Genomic DNA, 20228 nt, shown 5'->3' on the forward strand with positions numbered 1-20228 from the left:
TTGCATTTTGTTAAAAAATAGATTTAAATGAACCTTGGAATGTAGATGTCACCTTTTAAGATAACCATGTTGTATATTTATCTAATACAAAGGATTTTTACCTACATTCTTCTGCATTATCTAATCATTAATCCTGTATAGAAATTAATCAGTTATCTCCATTTTAAAGAAGTTGACATTGAGGGTCAAATATATTAAGAGATGTGCCTTAAGATGTCTTCCTAGTAAGTGGTAAATTTGATACTCAAAACCCCAAGATTATATTATATTTATAAAATAACTTCAGTTCTCACTTTGTTTCCAAGAATGTTTGTCTCTTTTTTGAAGTACATCTTTTTACATTAATAGTTAGTTTGAGGTTTGCAGGACATGTCACCTTGAGTTGTGTCTTGAAAACTTAAGTTCCTCAAAACACAGATTCCATTTCCTCCTATGATTCTGGTGGGTGCAGAATTGTCTTCTTTTATTTGAGTTTTCTTTCCTTTATATTTGATTGTTACCATAATTATTAAATTTAAGTATCCCTGATTGGGATTTGCAACATAATAGAGTATTTTCTTATATCTGGAGGCATTCTTTGGATTCTTTTGATAATCAAATGTGTGTGTGTTCTGGCTGGCTTCCTGGTGGTTTTGGTTGTTGTTTTTTCATTATGACATGCAGATTTTTAAAAATTCGTATTTTTCTTGGAGACCTATAATCCCTAACTTTCCTCTCTACAATTGTTTCTTTGAAATAAGTTTTGCTTGTATAGAGGCAAATTTTCTTTTAATGTTATTATTGCATTTTGTTTTTCTTACAGATCAACCTTCACTTTCATATTTTTTCTTTCCCAATCAGTTTTTCTCTTTTTTGTTTCTTATAGGCTTGTCACCAGGGACTCAAATTTTTCCTTTTTTGTCCATTATTTCTGCTGTATTGCTTGTATTTTAAAATGCTTTTAACACCATTCTGTAATATCCTGTTGTGGTTCTATGCTTCTTTTGGGGATATTTGGTCCTATGCCTCATCTGATGTTGTCTCATACTCTTTTTTGTTTTGAAATATTTTTTCCTAGATGTCTGGACTCTTTCACCTGATTTGGAGACCATAATCTCTTCTGTCATTAACATCTTTCTTGTTAGTTTATGTCTTTGCAAGGCATTTGATTTATTTTTCCTCCTGAGATTTTGAGTATTTTCAGTGTCTTAAAAAAATATTTTTTATTCTATCACTTAATTTTCTTATCTTCTTTGATGGCAATTTCCTCTGGGTCCTGGACCTTAAAGCTGTTTTACCCTCCTCTCATGCTGGGTAATTCAGGTTTCACTTCCCTTAATTTTTCTCTAAAGAGTGTTCTGGGGGAATAAGTTGGCCTCAGCTGGATGCTGGATTGACCCCCATCTTAATGGAGTGCCACATAGCCATAACACACATGTCCTCCTCTAGTTCTTTAGTTCTCTTGGCTGAGTTTTCATTCAGCAGAGTTCATTCATACTCATTCACCTGAGTAAGCTTCTGCTTTTTGGCTTCCTATTACTGGGATGGAGGATGGCAGTAGAAATGAGTTGTATTGTAAGTCTGTTGTGGGTTAGCTTGTGCAGTTCTACTGTTGGGAAGTGTGGTTGGTGGAGGGGACAGGAAGGAGAGTACTGAGAGAGTGTAGAGGAATTAATTTTCTTCAATGTTCATCTTATTTTGGTTCTTGGTCTATGGAGACAGTTGAGATTGCTTTTTGTGCATAATTCCTATTTTGGAGAGGTTCTCCATCTTGCTAATCATCATTTATATAATTTATTACAACTAATTAAATTGTTAATTAAAGTATATAATGAAGACATTGAAGGTTAACATGTACTTGACTTGTGCTATATTAAAAAACCATGTACAGTATTTACTTCTAGGTGCCACATTTATATTCTAACAGTCTTCAGTTAGAAGGAAAAACAGACTTATTCCTGTACCTATAAAAAGGTAGAGCTAGATTGAGCAAGTAGGAGTTACATATAAGAAGGCAGATTTTTGGCTTTGATAAAGAACTCTTACAATTAGAGATCCGGAATTGGAATAGATTATCCTATAAGAGCATGTTGAGTGCTTTGTTAGAAATGTAATCTTTTTCTTGCCACCCATTTCCCTTTTCTCTTCTTTATGGTCTGTAGCGTACTTTTAAAAAAAGATTTTAATTTAGTTTGTAAACTGCCTCTCTTAATCTTTGTCCAGATGCTTTTCTTAGTGTGCTTCCTTTTGGTTCTGGATTTCCTCATGTTACTATCTTGGGAGATAAAAGATTTTTCTTTTCCTCCTTTCCTTTTAGTTTAAATATATTTTTATTCATTTTTAAGACTTTAAGGTTGTATATAGATATGTATATAAACTAACATGAATTTTAAAAATGCTTTTAAAAGACTGCCATCACTTCCCATCTCTTCTCAATAGATCACCTTTTTAAGAAGGAACAATAAATTTGTTTGGCCATTTCTCTGCTAATGGGCATCTCTTTTGTTTCCATTTCTTTGCCTACAACAAAAAGAATTTTTGTAACTATTTTTGTACATAAAAGTTCCTTTTCTTTGAACTCTTTGGATTTAGGTTTACTAGTGATAATTCTGGGTAAAAGGATTTGCATGGTTTTAGATTGCTTTCCAAAATGGCTGGACCAATGTACAGTTCCACCAAGAATGTACCATTTCACATGTCTTCCTGCAGCTTTACCAAAAGTTTGCCATTTTCTTTTATTGTCTTTGCCAATCTGATAGTCCACATAATAAATGTTACCAACTGTGTGCTAGGCATTGTGTTTAAAACCTTGGGGATACAGAAAAAAGCAAAAGACAATCCCTGCCCATAAGAAGTTCATAATCTAATAGGGTTGACAATAAACAAACAAATATGTACGAACTGAGAAAGGTGTTGACATGGAATCTAGAAGCCCCCAAACTTGTAGACTAGAAAGTTTTGAGTGTGAGTGTGGTACTAAGGGAGAAACTTCTAAGGCAAAAAATATCTGGCATTTGATGGGATTAGCCATCCCCTCTCAGAACTCCTTTAAGACCTATTGTTAGTCTGAGTTTGGATTTTCCCTCAGGGAGGAACTCTCCAGTAACTAGGTCAAAACGGAGACTTTCACCTTTAAGCTAAGTAAACTGGGGTTCATTAAAGCTTTCTATTCTACAAGTTTGGGGTCATCTAGGTTCAACATCAACCCCGGGAAGGCATTTCTTTAAATGTTGATGACTTGAAACTTTTTTTTTTTTAATATATATAGCTTTTGAATGCTTCCCTTTTTTTAAGGAATTGTCTTGTTTTTTTTTCCTTTTGAGCATGTTTCTATTGAGGAATGACTGTCATCCTATATTTACATTAGTTCCTTGATGCAGTTTGGATATGAGACTTCTAAGAGATTTGCTGAAAATTAAATAAAAATTAACTCTTGATTTTCTCTGCAAAATAACTTATTCTTTAAAAATTATTAATATTATTTCCTGTGTCAACATGGAATCTAGAAGCCTCTAAACTTGTGGCCTAGATAGATTTAGTGATTCCCCTTTATTTTAGTGTGGGAGGTAGAACCCTCAGGTTTGACCCTTTTCCAGTGAGAATCCACCCTGAAGAGGAATCTCAGGCTTAACAATTCTCTTAAGATGGGAACTAAACCCAAGCCCCAGTGACTCTTTGGCACAGTAGGCATATTCATCATGTAAAAGAAGAAAGAAATATGGTGACAAATAACATGATTTAGGCTGAATTCAGACTGTTAGTTCCTTTTATATCAGAGGACTTAATTGACTTTTGTTAAGAGTAGTCGATTTCTGGGGATAGCAAGATGGCTTAGTGAATTTAGAGCTAAGTCCAGAGATGGGAGATCCCGAGTTCAAATCTAGCCTTAGATGCTTCCTAGCTATGTGACCATTACCTCCCATTACCAAGTCATTACTACTCTTCTGCATTAGAACCAGTACACATTGGTTCTAAGATAGAATTTAAGGGTTAAAAAAAGAATAGCTTATTCCTGGATGGTTTTATTGTATATAAATTCTAAGCTATAATTAAGAATTTCAGGTCCTATTCTCAGTTACTATTTAACTAGCTTTTTACTTCTTAGTGTTGGATGAATTTTGGTGATATTAAATATTTGAATATACTGCGTAATGAGAGGTCAGTTTTATGACTTGGAGAAGGGATTCGATTCTTGAATAATATATAGCCTATTTTTCTGTGTAGCTAAAAAAGCATTCAGATTAACACTACTTTTTAATATCCTGGGTACTCGCCATACTTTAAGAAATGTACAGAGAAAATAGTCTAAAAATCAACAAAGGAGTTATGGATACATATTATAAGATTTTTCAACTTAATAAAAATAGTTGTTGATTAGAGTCTTAATATTTTAAAAATAAATCTGGGAGGAAAAGACTTGAGACATCAGGATATCCTAGAGATCGGAGTTTGTGCTGGGTTATTACAGATTGTTGCACTCTCACCTGGAGGAAAAATCAGTGTTCCTGGAAGTTTTAGAGGGGCAAGTAATAAAATAAGCATTACTTCATGTGCTTGATAGTCCCCCCAAATAGGAGAAAGATTGTAAATATAACAAGTAAAATCTGTTACTTGATGCTTTAGTCTTTTAGTTATACAAATTGTCAACTAGGGAAAAACACAGAACTATTAAATAGTCAACATCACTCTTTAATCAAGGGAAAAGGGGTTAGTGCTACTAATACGACAACAGAGCTGCTTTCCAAGACTGCACAGAGTCAAGACGCCCTGGTCACCATTCCCTGGGAGTGCCACCGACTCAGGATGGACTCCAAGGAACTAAAGAACTTGGGGAACTTATATACCACTCTAGATGACCTGGGGGCTTGGAGAGGAACAGTTGACTGATTCTACAATGGTAAGAAAGGAAAATGAGGAGTTCCAGACAGACAGTGAGGGGCTGATGCCTCACAATGGACACAAAAGGGAGATTTAGCCCAGGCCTGGGTCACCTTGGTAATGGACCTTAGCCTAGGGGGAGAAACCACTGGGACAAAAGGGATGCTTAATATTGGGTGAGATTAGTGGTTCCCACCCAAACTACCAGTAAATTCACTGTCTGGTGAAGAGGGACCTTCCCTCAGGGGGAAACCTTTCCGGTGACAAGGTCAAAACCTGGGGTTTCTACACTAAAACTAAATAAACTGGGGATCTATATTTCCATGTTGACAGATTGTTTTGCTGAAAACACAAATAATGAATTCCTAATTTGTGATCAGTTTTGCCTATGTGTATAAAATGCTGAATTCATCATAATCATAAGCTTATACTGTAAGTTAAGAGCTAACTTTGGGATACAAAGAAAAAAATATAAACCTTGCCCTTAAGAAACTCAAGTTCTAAGGGAAGAAATACTATGCAAACAACTTTATACATATAAGCCCTGTCAAGTATAAATGGAAAGTAATCTTAGAGATGTCCATTGGGAAAAAACACAGAAGTATTAAATAGTTCAAATCACTCTTTAATCAAGGGCAAAAAAGGGATTCAGTGGTAGTAGGCCTCGACACAGAGCTGCACGCCACACATGACTGCACAGTGTCCAAGGATTGAACTATGGCCGCTCTGATCACTGACCCCTGGGAATGACAAACGTAAGAGAATGACGATTCTACACAATATGGGGTTTGAACCCAGGACCCTGAGTCTCAAGCCCTATCTATTGAGCTAGTGGGGCTGATGGTTTGCCATGGACACAAAAGGGAAAGATCCAGCCCAGGGCTGGGCCACCTCAGTAAAGGACTTTAGGGGGAGAAACCATTGGGACAAAAGAGATACTTAACATCTGATGGGATTAGCTATTTCCACCCTACTAGGTGGATGTCTGTTGTTGGCCTTGAGACCAGTGAAGTAGAACCTTCCCTCCGGGAGAAAACTCTTGTGACAAGGTAACTCCCAACTAAATAAACTGGGGACTTCTAGATTCCACATTGACCGAGGGAAGGCACTAATCTGGGAAGCTGAGGTGGGAAAGGTAAATAATCTTAAACTAAATCCTAAAATATATACCCAAATAAATAAATGATAAATCATATGTTTCCTTCTGCATTCTTGTTTCCACAGTTCTTTCCTAAATTGAATAGCATTCTTTTCATAAGTTCCTTAGAATTGATCTGGACCATTCTATTGCTGTTAGTAGTAAAGTCTGTCACATTTGATCATTCCACAGTCTTGTCACTGTGTATGATGTTTTCCTGGTTTTCCTTATTTCACTGCATCGATTTGTGTAGATTGTTGACTTGGAAAAAAAACACAGAACTATTAAATAGTCAGAAAAACCACTCTTTAATTAAGGAAAGGGGTTCAGTGCAATATTAGGCCTCTACACAGAGCTGTGCACCACATGCCCACGCAGAGTTCAAAGGATTAAAACTGTCAATGTGGAATCTAGAGGTCCCTAGACCTGTAGCTTGGGAGGTAGAAACCCCGGGTTTTGAACCCTGAGGGAAAGGTTCCACTTCGCCAGACAATAGACATCCACTTCAGTTTTGGAGCTGTAGCAAGCTGAAGGTCCCGAGTTCCATCCTCAAAAGAAGGGTGTGATATACTGGGAAAGGCTTCTGGAGACAAAAGAGCTACTTACTTCAGATGGGGTCTGCCTCCCCCCCCCCCCCCCCACCTGAAGTGGGAGGAGAGATTTAGTAAGTAATGTTGAATTTTCAGCCAGCAAGACAGCAAGAGTGGAGCAACCTGGGCCCTTGCTCCCAGAATGCCTCATTCTGAGATTTTTATATTCTACAGCTGTGGGGACTTGCCTCTGAAGCAAGGGGTTGGGGGGGTTAGCTTGAGGGCATAGGGGGTAACCATTCCTAGGGGTAGATTTGGAGAATGAATGAATGAGGTGTCTGTCTTTCTCAATTCTATGGGGGCAATCAAAGGAGGAGGGTATATAGAATATACACTGTGAGTCTTGGGGTAAATTTTACCAGAGATTCTCAAGCAGCTTGTAGGATCTAGAAAGAAAAAGAAGATGGTCTTTAAACTGAATTTTGGAGATTGTATACTCTAGGCATGGGATACAGCTAGTGCAGAGGAATTTGGTGTGTGCAGAAAAACTGAGGAAGCTTTTTATGACTGAATTGCTAAGTGTAAGGAGAAGAAGAGGTTAGTGAAATGTAAGATGACTTCAAAGTTATGAAAGCTTTTAAGGGCCAGGCAAGAGAAGTTATATTTGATCTTCTAGTGGATAAGGAACCACTGGAATTTTTTTGAGTAAGAGGTAATAGGATTATTATGTGTATGTTTTAGGAAAATCTTGTTCTGTTTTGTTTGAGACACCTCTTTAATATTTATATTCCTTCTCTTACAAATTAAAAGGATTCATTACCTCTGTTGATGACTCATACATTACATATATGCATGTATACATACATATATATTTAGCCTGAATCTTTCTTGAGCTCCATTCTTTTCTCATCAGCTGGTCTGCTTGATTACCTGGAAGACCTGCTTGGGAGAGTATTCTAGAAAATGTTTAAGGCTCCTGAAAAACAAAACAAAAACTTGACAATGTTAAATTTAATCTGAATTATTAATATTTTTCTATTAAACAAATCTGGACAATGAAAACCCCCCACAATAAATCAATCCTTAACTTAGAGTGTTTGCTGATTTTCAAGGTATAAAAAATGCACACACTGAAAATTTGATAATTGACTTAGACCTTCTTTGACCTATTCACTGCGTCATAGGTAACTCAGTCTCAACATATCCAAAGCAGACCTCATTGGCTTTCTCCCCTAAAATCCTGCCTCTGAATTTCCTAATAAAAGTTCTATTGAGGATGCTAGTATCTTTTTTTTTTATCCTTGCTTTCCACCTTAGAATCAATACTGTGTACTGGTTCCAAGGCAGAAGAGCTAGGCAGTCGGTGTTAAGTGACTTGTCCAGGGTCACACAGTTAGGAAGTGTCTGAGGTCACATTTGAACCCAGGACCCTCCTGTCTATTGGCCTGGCTCTCAATCCACTGAGCCTCCTAACTGCCCTGGATGCTAGCATCTTTCTAGTTCTCTAGGGTCACAAACTTTGGAATCATCCATGATTCTTCACTCTTCCTCTCTCCTCATATTGTTATGGGCACGGAAGGATAGCCTTTTGGGGTTCAGGAAGGATGCCTTTTGCAAGCATGCAGTGACTCCAAAACTTAGCTTAAAAACAAAAAGAGATTTATTAATTTAGAAAGTAATGTTGAGAGTGGCTAGGATAGCAAGGTAGAACAGCAAGGTGGGGAGCAGTTCCCTGGGAGGACAGCATGAAAGGAAAGGCTGTTCCTCCATGGGGACAGCGTGGATGGGAGAGGCTGTCCTCCAGAGGACATCACTTCTAGGGATTTTATACATTTTTTTTACAAGAGAATCACTCAGGCATGAGGTGGGGTGATCATACTGGGGTCTGCCTGGGGACATAAAGATTCCTTAGTTTTAGGGGACAAACATGTCTGATAGGATCAAGGTGTGGCCTGAAGGTGCATCTTTCTGTCCATCTTGAGGACGATCAAAGGAAGGTAGCCATCTCAGGATCCTAGGTGGGGTCACTGGGTGTTTTTAGGCTCAGAGTCAGGAGGAGGCAAAACAAGGGAGTTTCCCTGACAATAGATCACCTGGGTTTCTGGGGGTTCAGTGCCCATGTCAATATCTTTTCAGTTGCAAAATCCTGTCATTCTACCTTTATATTCACTTCTTTCTAACATGAACACCACTTTGAATCAGGTCCTCATTAACTTATCATTGTCTGCGTTACTTCAGTATCTTCCTAAATAGACTTAAAAGTTGTTGTTTAACCAACCTTACTGTCTGCCTTAGAATCCACTCTAAGGCAGAATGGGAAGGGCCAGACAATTGGGGTTAAGTGACTCTTCTGTCTCCAGAAGCCTTTTCCCAGTATATCACACCATCCTTCTGAGGATAGAACTCCATCTGGATTGGGACTGACAGGCTGCCTATAGCACCAAAGAGTCACTTGACTTCCAATTGGGTTTAGCTCCCACCTGAAGTGGATTGTCATTCCCCTGAGGGTCTCCCACTCAGTCTGAAACTGCTAGCCTGAGATTCCCTTCAGGGTAGATTCCCATGGGAAAAGGGAACAAGTACAAACTTTGGGGTCTCCAACCTACAAGCTAGTCTGCTGAACTTGGGGTTCACTAGATCCCACTAGGCCACAAGTTTGGGGTTTCTAGATTCCATGTTGACAATGTATATACCTGTTTAAATGATGTGTTCTTCCCCCATTATGTAGTTTCCTTGAGTTGAATAGTTTTTGTTTTCTTTGTATCCATTACTTCCACCACAGTCCCTAGAATATAGTAGGCACTTAATAATTAAAAAAAAAAAATTGTACAGTACTATTTCAGTAGCTTCCACAATTGATTTTGAGTGTTTGGTGTTTCCTACTTCTTCAAACTATTGTCAGATTAATTTTCTTTAATTACAGTTGATCTTCAGTGCCTTCCTTTTGCATAACAAAGTCTAAATTCTTGAGCCTGGCATTCAAGACCCTTAATATTTCCAACCTTATTCAATTTCTCTTGATCTGTTGTATTCATAGAGTCCTAAATTTAGAGTTGGAAGGGATATTTGAGGCCATTTGGTCTGCCCCACACATTTTATAGATGAAGAAATGGAGACTGAGAGGTCAGTTTGACTTGATAAGAGTTACTCTGCATCTAAATGTTATATACAAGATTTTAACTCATCATCCTGAATCCAGGTCTAGTGCTTTTGCCATCATGTCATGATGTATTTAGTCACCTTTTCCCAAAAGAATACTAAATGCCCTTGTTACAATTTTGGAATGCCCTAATAACTCATCCATTTTTTGAATGATGATACCCATTCTTTAACCCAGCAGAAATGCCAGTTTTTCCCTGAAACCTTTTACTGATTCACTCTATTCACCCCCCCCCCAAGTGATTTTTACTCTTAAAGTCCTCTGAACTTTTTATATGTTTGCTGTTCTGTAATATCTAGTTTTTATACAGTGTGTAGGTAATTATTTTTGATCTTCATGAGAGAGCATTATTTCTTGGATTTTTTTTTTTGTGACTCTCGCACCATATGCTTTGACATTTATTGAATGAATGAAATACATCAGTCAGGCTTTCAACCTGAATGGTGCGGAGAGGTATTATTCACATGTTTTATTTGTTGTAGTAGGTCTTCAGCAGTCAATTCTCAATTGATCAGCCTCTAACCCCTTAAGCTTGTCTAGTCTGCAAGCATGGTAGGATCAGAGATTTGCATATAGGTAGATTTTCTTTGACACTCTGGTTGATTTCAATCTTATTCTAATTCTGAATAATTTATTAACTAGATGTTTTAACCTTGACTGAGTACTGTTTCTCTGGACCTCAGCAAAATAATCTTTTAAAGTAAAAGGTTGGGATAGATAAATGTTTTTGAAGGTGCTCTATAGTTTAAAGAATTCATGAATGTCAAAGCTGCCCTTCCTGGCTTTGAAAAGATTTGGTTCATAAGCCTGTAAACTTGTATATTTGTTTAAAATTTTTTTCTTTAAAGACTTGAATAATTTAAATCTTTTAATAAGGGAATAATGTTCTTTTTTAGTACTCCCTCTCGTGTTGCTAAAGGAGGAGTGGACCACACCAAAATGAGCTTACATGGTGCTAGTGGTGGACATGAGAGATCCCGAGATAGAAGAAGGTCAAGCGACAGATCACGTGACTCATCTCATGAAAGAGCAGAGTCACAGCTTACTCCATGTATTAGAAATGTTACTTCTCCTACTCGGCAGCATCACATTGGTATGTCAGAATAACATTCTCTGATTCTTAGAAAATAGATACTTTTGATTTAGCTATTTCAGCTATATTTTAAATGGTTGAATTTTCCTCCCTTGAAGTACATTAGACCTAGTATTTAAGGATGGAACCTGTTTATTTCTTCCTTATATCTATCCTATTATGTCCATTTTTGCTTAGCTGGGTGGTGGTTGTTTCTAGGAAGAGATAGATTTAAAATGAACTTGTTGGTGAACTCATTGTAACTAGAGAATCCTTACATTCTGGAACTCTACTGGTAATAATGGAATTTTAAAAATACCTTTTAACCTAATTCTTAACTATAGATTTGAATAAATTTTAAAGTAGTTTTTATACTCGATATAAAGCAATATAATTTTCAGCAATGTCAGGAAGAAGTGAATTGGCTGATAGGAATTTTTTTTTTTGGTTTGAAGTAGTAGTCATAATGTTTCAAATAAAAATAAAGTTAGTATATGATGATCTGATTCCAAAATTAGTAAAAATCCTGCCTGCCTCAGACACATTTGTTATGTTCCTTATTTCTTGCTGCCTACTCTAGTTGAACAGTGTTATTTCCCAGACCAATATAAAACAATTCAATGCATAGGTAGATTATCTTTGATCTCTGTGGTTTCTATTTACATTTTACTTGTGGGTAGCTACTTGTGAGGAATTGAGAAGGGAAAGGTACATAGATGTGTGTGTTATGCATTAATGGACCACAGTTTTAAAAAAAATCACATGGCACCAAAAAGTAAAACAAAGATAATTGTGGTAGGGCTCAAGTCAGCTTTGCTGATGATGAGTAGATAATCATTTTAGAGAAGACTAAGAATTGACAGTAATTTGTGTATAATATTTTTCTTAAATACAGGTTGTGGACAGGGAGAGTAGGATGAGGATATGTAGCTGTTGAACTTGATCTTATAATTATGTGAAGTCCTCAAGCTATTGTGATCATTACCAGAATGATGGTAATGAACTTTTTTCTAGTATTAGAAAATTATTTTGGGAGCTATGAAATCCAATTATAAAACTACAAACACATCAGTAAAAAAATCCTAATGATACATAATTAGTAATTGGTGATATTGTACTGAGCGATTTTATTAAATACTTGGCTATTAGAGAAATTTAGCTATGGCTTATGAAACTGATCAGTTGTTGATAAATTTGCAGGTCACTGTGCTCTTAATTTTCTTATTTAAAAATCTCAGCGCCTTTTTCTTTTTTTTAAACTCCTTTACTTACTGAGTATCAATTCTAAGCCAGATGAGTAGCAAGGGGCTGACCATTGGGGTTAAGTGAGTTTTTCAGAGTCACACAGCTAGAAAGTGTCTGAGGCCAAGATTTGAACCCAGTTCCTCCTGACTCTAGGCTGGTACTTTATCAACTATACTACCTAGCTGCCTAGATGCCTTTTTTTAAAGAGTATACAAAACATCTAAACTAAGTCTTTTCAGGGTAGGAAAAGACTTTTTACTTGTTCAGATATGAACTGATTAAACATCATTCCCAGAAACCTGCAGCATTGGTTTTCTGGAGGGAAATATCTATAAGAAGGATGTGGCATGCTACCATTTATAAGCCATTGTATTTGGTAATCACTTTAGATTTTTGAAAAATGAACATGCTCTAATATCCCTAGTGAGTTAACCAGAAGAGTTGCTGCTTCCATATGAGGCCAAAGTTAATATTTCAAGCTTTTTGAGAGGTGTTAGTTAAAGAATTCGTGAATGCCAAAGCTGCCCTTCCTGGCTTTGAATAGATTTGGTTCATAAGCCTGTAAACTTGTATATTTCTTTAAAGACTTGAATAATTTAAATCTTTTAGGAAGCAGCTTGATTAAAATTGATACTCTTACTATAGAATTATCATTGAATTTTCAACGTTTGTATGTTTGTATTTACTTGCCCTGTGAAAATATGCAATTCTTTTGGGTACAGATTTGGCCAGGTCATGTAGCATTCTAAATTAATATAGTTCCTTTCTGTTATTTCTCTGGTTTAAAGAGCACTCTCACACGTTATCCTGGAGGAATAACAAATTCATATATTTTGCATTGATCTTATCAATGCAGTTAGAGTAGAAGTCTATTTGCATGAAAAAAATTTGTGGTCTGAAAAAAATCAAGTTTGCCTCTTGAGGAATCTGAGTCCTATAATCAAATTCAAATCAAATCACAATCAAATGCTAAATTACCCCCATACCAAAATTGCTATATTTTTTAAAAATTATGAAAATCTAAAAGTATAGGTAGAAAATTGTATGTTTTTCTTTTTCTGTTGCAGAACGAGAAAAAGATCATAGTTCTTCCCGCCCAAGCAGTCCTCGTCCTCAAAAAGCTTCCCCCAATGGTTCCAGTAGCAGTGTTGGGAACAACAGCCGAAACAGTAGTCAGTCAAGTTCAGATGGTGGTTGTAAGACATCTGGGGAAATGATATTTGTATATGAGAATGCAAAAGAGGGAGCTCGAAGTATAAGAACATCTGAAAGAGTAACACTAATTGTGGATAATACTAGATTTGTTGTAGATCCATCTATTTTTACTGCACAGCCAAATACAATGTTGGGCAGGTTGGTATAAGTAATACTTAATAGACTTACTTTAAAATCAATTATAATTTCAAACTACAGTGATCCTTGTGTTAATGAAAAACTTATATTTCAGTAGTATATTTTGTTGTTAGAAACTTTGTTGCCAGAGGCTGATAATTGTATGTTAGTATTACAGAATATAGATTCTTGTTCTATGGGTTTCAGGATTCTTCCTTTCTCTCCTCCCTTTCCCTTGATTGGTCTTACCCTTTCATTTGGGGCTGTATACTACTGAATATATGATGCTAAACAGAGTAGAATTTGTTTTAATCTCTTCCTAAGCTATGCCCAGGCCAACTCTTTTAAGGAGCTTTGGTCTCACAGGATTTGTTAATTGAAATATTTTTGTATCCAAAAATAATATTTGTGACTTTGAAAAGGTCACCAGAATTTGTTCGTTTTTTGCCTTTTTTCCTTCCAAAAATAGACTTATTTTTAAGACATTTCTAATCTTTGGCAGGAATCTCTTGTCATCCAACCCCTGCTTAAATACTTAGTGATAGACTTCTTTTGAACATTGCCCATTCCTTTGTTTGACAGTTTAAATGCTTAAAAAAATTCTTTGAACCTAAATGTTCCTTTCTGTAACTTTATTCAACTTCAGTCATTGATTCCCTCCAATCTACTTCCAGATAATAAAAGAATTTTTTTTTTTTAAAACCCTTACCTTCCATCTTGGAGTCAATACTGTGTATTGGCTCCAAGGCAGAAGAGTGGTAAGGGCTAGGCAATGGGGGTCAAGTGACTTGCCCAGGGTCACACAGCTAGGAAGTGGCTGAGGCTGGATTTGAACCTAGGACCTCCCGTCTCTAGGCCTGGTTCTCAATCCACTGAGCTACCCAGCTGCCCCCAATAAAAGAATTTTTAAAGATTGTCTCATGTAATGTTTAACAACTCCCTTCATTTGGATAGCAGATTTTTGGGTTTTTCCCTCCTTCCATTTTATAATGCAACAGAAAATTCCCTAGGTTCCTCCAGTAAAGGGATTCTTATCCTAGGATGCATGGATTCGTCCCCTAGGCCTTTATGAGTAGTATTTAAGGACATCAGTGAACTTAGATGGGGGAAAAATCCCACTTATTTTCGCTCAGTTTTAAAGAAAATTAATATTTTCCTTCATTTATTTAAAAATACTATTCTGGGATTTCTTAAGCTTTACCAAACTGCCAAACAAGTGGATCCATAAGAAGAACAATAAAGGTTGAGTTCTTGCCCACTCTACGTCTTGGTATCACCTCAAACCTGCTAAAGAAGACTTTCTCTTTACTCTTTTCCTTTAGTAATTTTGAAAAAGTAAACAAAAAGCTTAGTAGCATGCTTTCCATATTTTGATTTGATAAATTCAAGAGAAAGAAGGCATTCTGAAATATTATAACCTTTGATATAACCTAGGAAGTTAAAAGTGGAGCAATACTTCCATGGCTTAAAGGGGACCTCAAAAGATAATTGTAAGTTCAATTTGTACCCAAACAGAAATGTTTTGGTTATGTTATTTCAGACAAATGGTCCTTAAGTCCTTACTGGAAGGCATTTGGGGAAAGGGGTCTCACTGTCGTCTTTTCTATGTGACTATGTCCTTCATGGAGTACAGGTGACAACCCAACCTTTCTGTTAGCATTCAGCATGATTCTCTTCCATGTTCTTCCAGAAGATCCTTTGGATCTTTCATTAATTATGGTTACTAGATCTACACTCAGACTGTCCACCTTCACCTCTCTGTCTCAAGTTTCCTCATCTGTAAAATGAGGATAACCGCACCTACTTCAAAGGGTTGGGGTGAGGATCAAATAAGACCATATTTATAGTGCTTTGTAAAGTGTAAAGCATTATAGAAATATTAATTATTAGTATTATAATGTTATTTTCCCTTAACTCTACTTTGAAGATTTTAGCTTTATGTTCTGTGTTTTTCATGGCAGTTCGTATCTAAAATCTGAGTAGGAAGTGGAATGTTAAATTTATTTTTGACTGAGGGCTACATTATGATAACTACTTTGATTACATTATGCTAATCTGATCACAAGTATAGTATATCCAAAATTAAAAGTAAAACTTCAAGAATGGTGTAAAACAGGAAGCTTTAACTTCATTGATTCTATTATGAAAATTGAAGGGCATGTTAGTGAAAGAAATGTCTATCTGGGTGTGTTCAAATGGATTGTACTATCTTTGAATGTTTTCTTTGGGGGGGGGGGAGGATTTGTACTGTTACGTGATTGACATGAGACAAACTACCAAAGTGCTCTAAATTTCAAATAATGAGCACATTAAAAGACAAAGACAAGAATTTACTTAATTTTTAATGCATCTTACTTTAGAAAGAAACACATAGAAAAATAGTTTTTTGGAAATAAGATGGACTACTATTAATACCATCGATGGTTTATCTAAATGTTAAAAAGGCATAAGGAGCTAATATCTGAAACTGTATACAGAATTGTAATTCCAAATTTTAATTCAAAGTTGCCTGAGACACTTGTTAAAAATCTCAACTAACAGAAGTATATTAGTTTGTCCTTTTGGTCCAGTTAAAAAGAATTGTGTGACATTTAATTCCTCAAAGACAGTCTTTTTTTTTTTTAAACAAGTGAAGGAATCCTTTCATTTCAAAGCATTGTAGTATATGATTGTGGTGGAAATTAATATTCATGGGAACTATTAAAGAACTCAGCTTTTGGAAACTTTTGAATAAAAAGGCTTGGTTCTAAATGAGTTTCATTGTTAACAGTAAAAGTAGAAACCTCATGAATTAGCAAGTTGTTTTGATACATGGCCATTTTCAGGCACAGCTCACTTAGAAGTATAACTTTGTTTAATACAGATCAAACCTTTAAATTTGGTTTGAGGAATATACATTTTAAATTTTTAGTGAACAATTTAAAAAATAAATTGCCACAAAGCATTCCTTCACTTAGTATCTGAGTGCACCCTATGTGCAAGGCACTTAGATATAAAGACGAGTGATTTTAAATAATATTGTTATCATAAACAAGTAGTTGGTATGTGATTTCCAAAAATTTTACTACCCTTTATTTTGCATGTTTTTTGGTAATGGAATTCTATGTTTATGATGTTTAGTCTATTTAAAATTCCCTTATCTTTCACTTTTCCCTAGTCCTATTTTCCTATTATGCAGTTTATTGTTATTTATTCTTTTATAAGACTAACATTTTAAAAGGAAGGTTATGGAAAGTGATTTATTAAAAAATGGCTCCTAGTCAACTCTTCTGAGCTTCTTCCCATTTCTGCAAAGTTTAATGGATGGATTATTATCTGTATCATGATTATTATTTTTAAAATAATAAAATAAACCCTTACCTTCCATCTTAGAATCAATGAAGGTAGAAGAGGTAAGGGCTAGGCAATGGAGGCTAAGTGACTTGCCCAGAGTCACACAGGAAGTATATGAGGCCAGATTTGAACCTAGGATATTCTGTCTCAATCCACTGAGCCACCTAGCTGCCCTTAGCAATCTATATAATTAAAAGGAACTCTTGAATATATGAGGTAACAGCTTTAGGATTTTATTTAAAATTCTTTTCTGCATCCTCATGTAGATCCAACAGTTTGCCTATGAAAATTAGAAGGAAATTCTTGAACATGTGTATTATAATTGCATAGTTGATTTTCTAAAAACTATCTAATAGATGAAATTATTATATTTTCATTTCCCTATTTTTGTTCTTTATTAGTTATTTGTCAAAATATTCTACAGAAAATTCCATACCTAATTCAATGATATTTTAATATTTGTATTTTAGAGTAAAGAGAAATCTTTTTAACTTTCAATTTTTTTTATTCCTCTGGGAGGAAGTTTTGATTTGTGTACATTATTTTACATGATAGGATGTTTGGATCTGGCAGAGAACATAACTTCACACGTCCTAATGAAAAAGGAGAGTATGAAGTAGCAGAAGGAATTGGTTCTACTGTATTTCGAGCTATCTTGGTGAGTGTTACGTTTTCAGGTTCATTGAATAAGTAATGGGGCCATAGAACTACAAGTACAGTTAGATGTTGCATCATCATATTTGGGTACCATTTTTAATTTTTTTTTTAATAAAACCCTTAACTTCTGTCTTGGAATCGATACTGTGTATTGGTTCCAAGGTAGAAGAGTGTTGTTAAGGGCTAGGCAATGGGGATTAAGTGACATGTCTAGGGTCAGAAAGCTGGGGAATGTTTGAGGCCACATTTGAACCTAGGACCTCCCGTCTTTAGGCCTGGCTCTCAATCTATTGAGCTACCCAGGTGCACCCCCCACCCCCCCACCCTCCATCTTTTCTTAACAAGAAAAAAGAACATTAAAAAATTGCAAGGTGACCTGGTTTGGGTGGAGGGTTGGTTTTGGGTGGGGAGAAAATTCTAATATGTATAATTTTTTGTCCCTTACTGCTTCATTCAACTAAGCATATTTAGAGGTTATGTGTATTTCCAACTTTCTCCCCAAATAAATTTTTGCATAAGGATGAACAGAAGATTTCCTATAATTTATGTATAACTTCCTTTGAGATAAGAAAATAGAAGGTTATGGAGAAATTAAAGAATTTTATAGTTAAAAGGTGACCATAGACATCTCTCTCCAAATCCTTATTTTAAGATGAGGAAACAGCTGCCCATTGGAGTAAAGTGAGGCCAGATACAAGGACGGAGTGAGAGTCAGGTTTTTATACTCAACTTTCAAAATTCATTTGCCAACGTATATTTTGTTAGAAAAAATCAATTTAGTTTAACTGATTTCCCTGTTCATAATTTCAATTCCAGGATGATTCAGCTTTTTAAATCATTTCAACATTTTACAATTTTTTTAATTGTAAAATTTTTTTTAAATTTTTTTTAAAATGAGCTGTTAATCCCCAATCCATTAAGGGAGCATAGTGGTTCTGGAGGCCAGCATTTTCAGGAGATGGTGGGAAGAGTCTTGGGACACAAGGGATGAAAGGAACTGGATCTATCAGAACATTGCTATTTAAGCACAAGCCATTTTATATTTCATGAAAACCTCTATTTCCTTATCTATATTTGAGAATAATAATACAGATATTGTTTCTCTCACAGAGCTATTAGGAAGAAATGAGATATAATGCATTTTAAGTGCTTTGTAACTGTAAATCTCTATATCAGTGTGAATTGGTATTATTTTTATCATTAACATTCTGTCCTTCCATTGTACTACTATGTGGTCATACAGGAGACTGAAGCTTATGTGGCCAATTCCACCCCCTTCTCTGGCCACTTTTATTTTTAATTGAGATGCTTGAAGGATGGGGACAAGAGGGAAATACTCAGACATAAGATTAAGGTTACAGGTAAAAACATAATGTATCCTTGGTTATTCTTGAATCATATTTTTTTAACCCTTACCTTATGTCTTGGAGTCAATACTGTGTATTGGCTCCAAGGCAGAAGAGTGGTAAGGGCTAGGCAGTGGGGGTCAAGTGACTTGCCCCAGGGTCACACAGCTGGGAAGTGTCTGAGGCCAGATTTGAACCTAGGACCTCCCGTCTCTAGGCCTGGCTCTCAATCTACTGAGCCACCCAGCTGCCCCCTCATACTTTAAAAAAAAAAAAAAAGGATATTTAAAATGGAATATTTTGTATTTCATATTCTTGAAATGAAATATAACTTGGAAAATTTTATTTTAAAATAGCGTTTACCTTTGCACCATAGGCATCTTTCTGGACATTCATTTACTCTTAAGATCTGATACTCATTTGCCTGGTTTTTCTTAGTATTTAAAAAGGGAATGAAAACAACAATTTGGATTGGTTTCATAAGAAAATGAGCTATTAGGATTTGAGAAGAATTAACATACAAAAAATCTTGGACTAGGAATTAGAAGACAAGGTTTTTCCTTCCAACTCTGCTATCCTTTTACATGGCAACTATTTCCTCCATTCCAAAGTTCCCAGACTTGTTCCTAGCAGCATGATTGAGCCTCTCATTTCACGGAGAAGATTGAATGATGAGTCCAAGGAATAAAGAGGTTGAATTCTCTTTACTCAAACTCTTCATTCCTTGGACTCATCACTCATTCTCTTTTTGTTGTTTCAGATAACTCCTTGGACTAATCCTTACTCATTATACCCTTGACTTCATCATCTCTTTTTTTCTCATAATTTTCAATCTCTCTTCTCATGACTTTTTCTGTTTGTTTATAAATATATTTAGGATTCTCCAGGCCTTGAAAAGAAAGTTTTCCCTTGACTGTTCTATCCTGGTTACCTCTTATGCTATCCTCTCCATCATGTTTTCATTAATTGGAAAAATTTTGTTATTAATTGGAAAAAAGTTGTCCATGCTCCATATCTATATTTTTTGCTACCATACATGCTTCTCAATCCTTTTCCTTCACTGCTCCTACTGAAATGATTGCCTTAAACATTACCAGTGATTTCCTAGTGACTGAATTAGTGGTCTTTTTAATTCCCTAGTCCTCATTGCCCTTGACATTTTGCACTGTTGACTAAATCTGTATTGGCAAAGGTGTGGCAATGTGCCCTGTTGTGCTAGAAGGGGCTGCTCTCCCTCTGTTCCTCTCCTCCACAGTGCCCCAGGACAAAGTTCACATCCTCCATCCGTCTGCTCAGCTTCCCAATGTGAGTACTTCTCTCTGCTGTCTAGGGTAATTCAGGGAGCTCAAGGCAGCTTGAAGTTGCAGTTTGGGCATACGAACTTGAAAAGGTTTGCCAACACTGGTCACTAAATCATTCTTCATGATACTTTTCCTTGTCTTCTGTGACAATATACTATTGATTTTTCCCTGTTTCTTCACCATCACCACAGGCTTTTTTGTTTTATTTAGGACCACTTAAAGAGGGTGATCCTCTTCTCTTATTTGAAATCTTGACT

The 20228-nt window shown here is 35.9% G+C and overlaps 1 protein-coding gene across 10 annotated transcripts in view; it reads left to right on the forward strand.

Annotated features, from left to right (window-relative positions):
* The window catches only part of BTBD10 (BTB domain containing 10), an 88539-nt gene that overhangs the window by 49548 nt on the left and 18763 nt on the right, over window positions 1-20228 (forward strand). For 9 of the 10 annotated variants that reach the window (XM_056802047.1, XM_016423448.2, XM_016423452.2 and 6 more), the window contains 3 exons: window positions 10582-10778; window positions 13070-13355; window positions 17223-17325. In XM_056802047.1, the coding sequence (XP_056658025.1) occupies window positions 10582-10778; window positions 13070-13355; window positions 17223-17325 (586 nt within the window). The remainder of the gene's footprint in view (window positions 1-10581; window positions 10779-13069; window positions 13356-17222; window positions 17326-20228) is intronic. The other variant, XM_016423453.2, reaches the window with a different exon arrangement.

This window comes from Monodelphis domestica, chromosome 6 (assembly GCF_027887165.1).
Source record: "Monodelphis domestica isolate mMonDom1 chromosome 6, mMonDom1.pri, whole genome shotgun sequence".
NCBI classification, from domain to species: Eukaryota; Metazoa; Chordata; class Mammalia; order Didelphimorphia; family Didelphidae; genus Monodelphis; species Monodelphis domestica.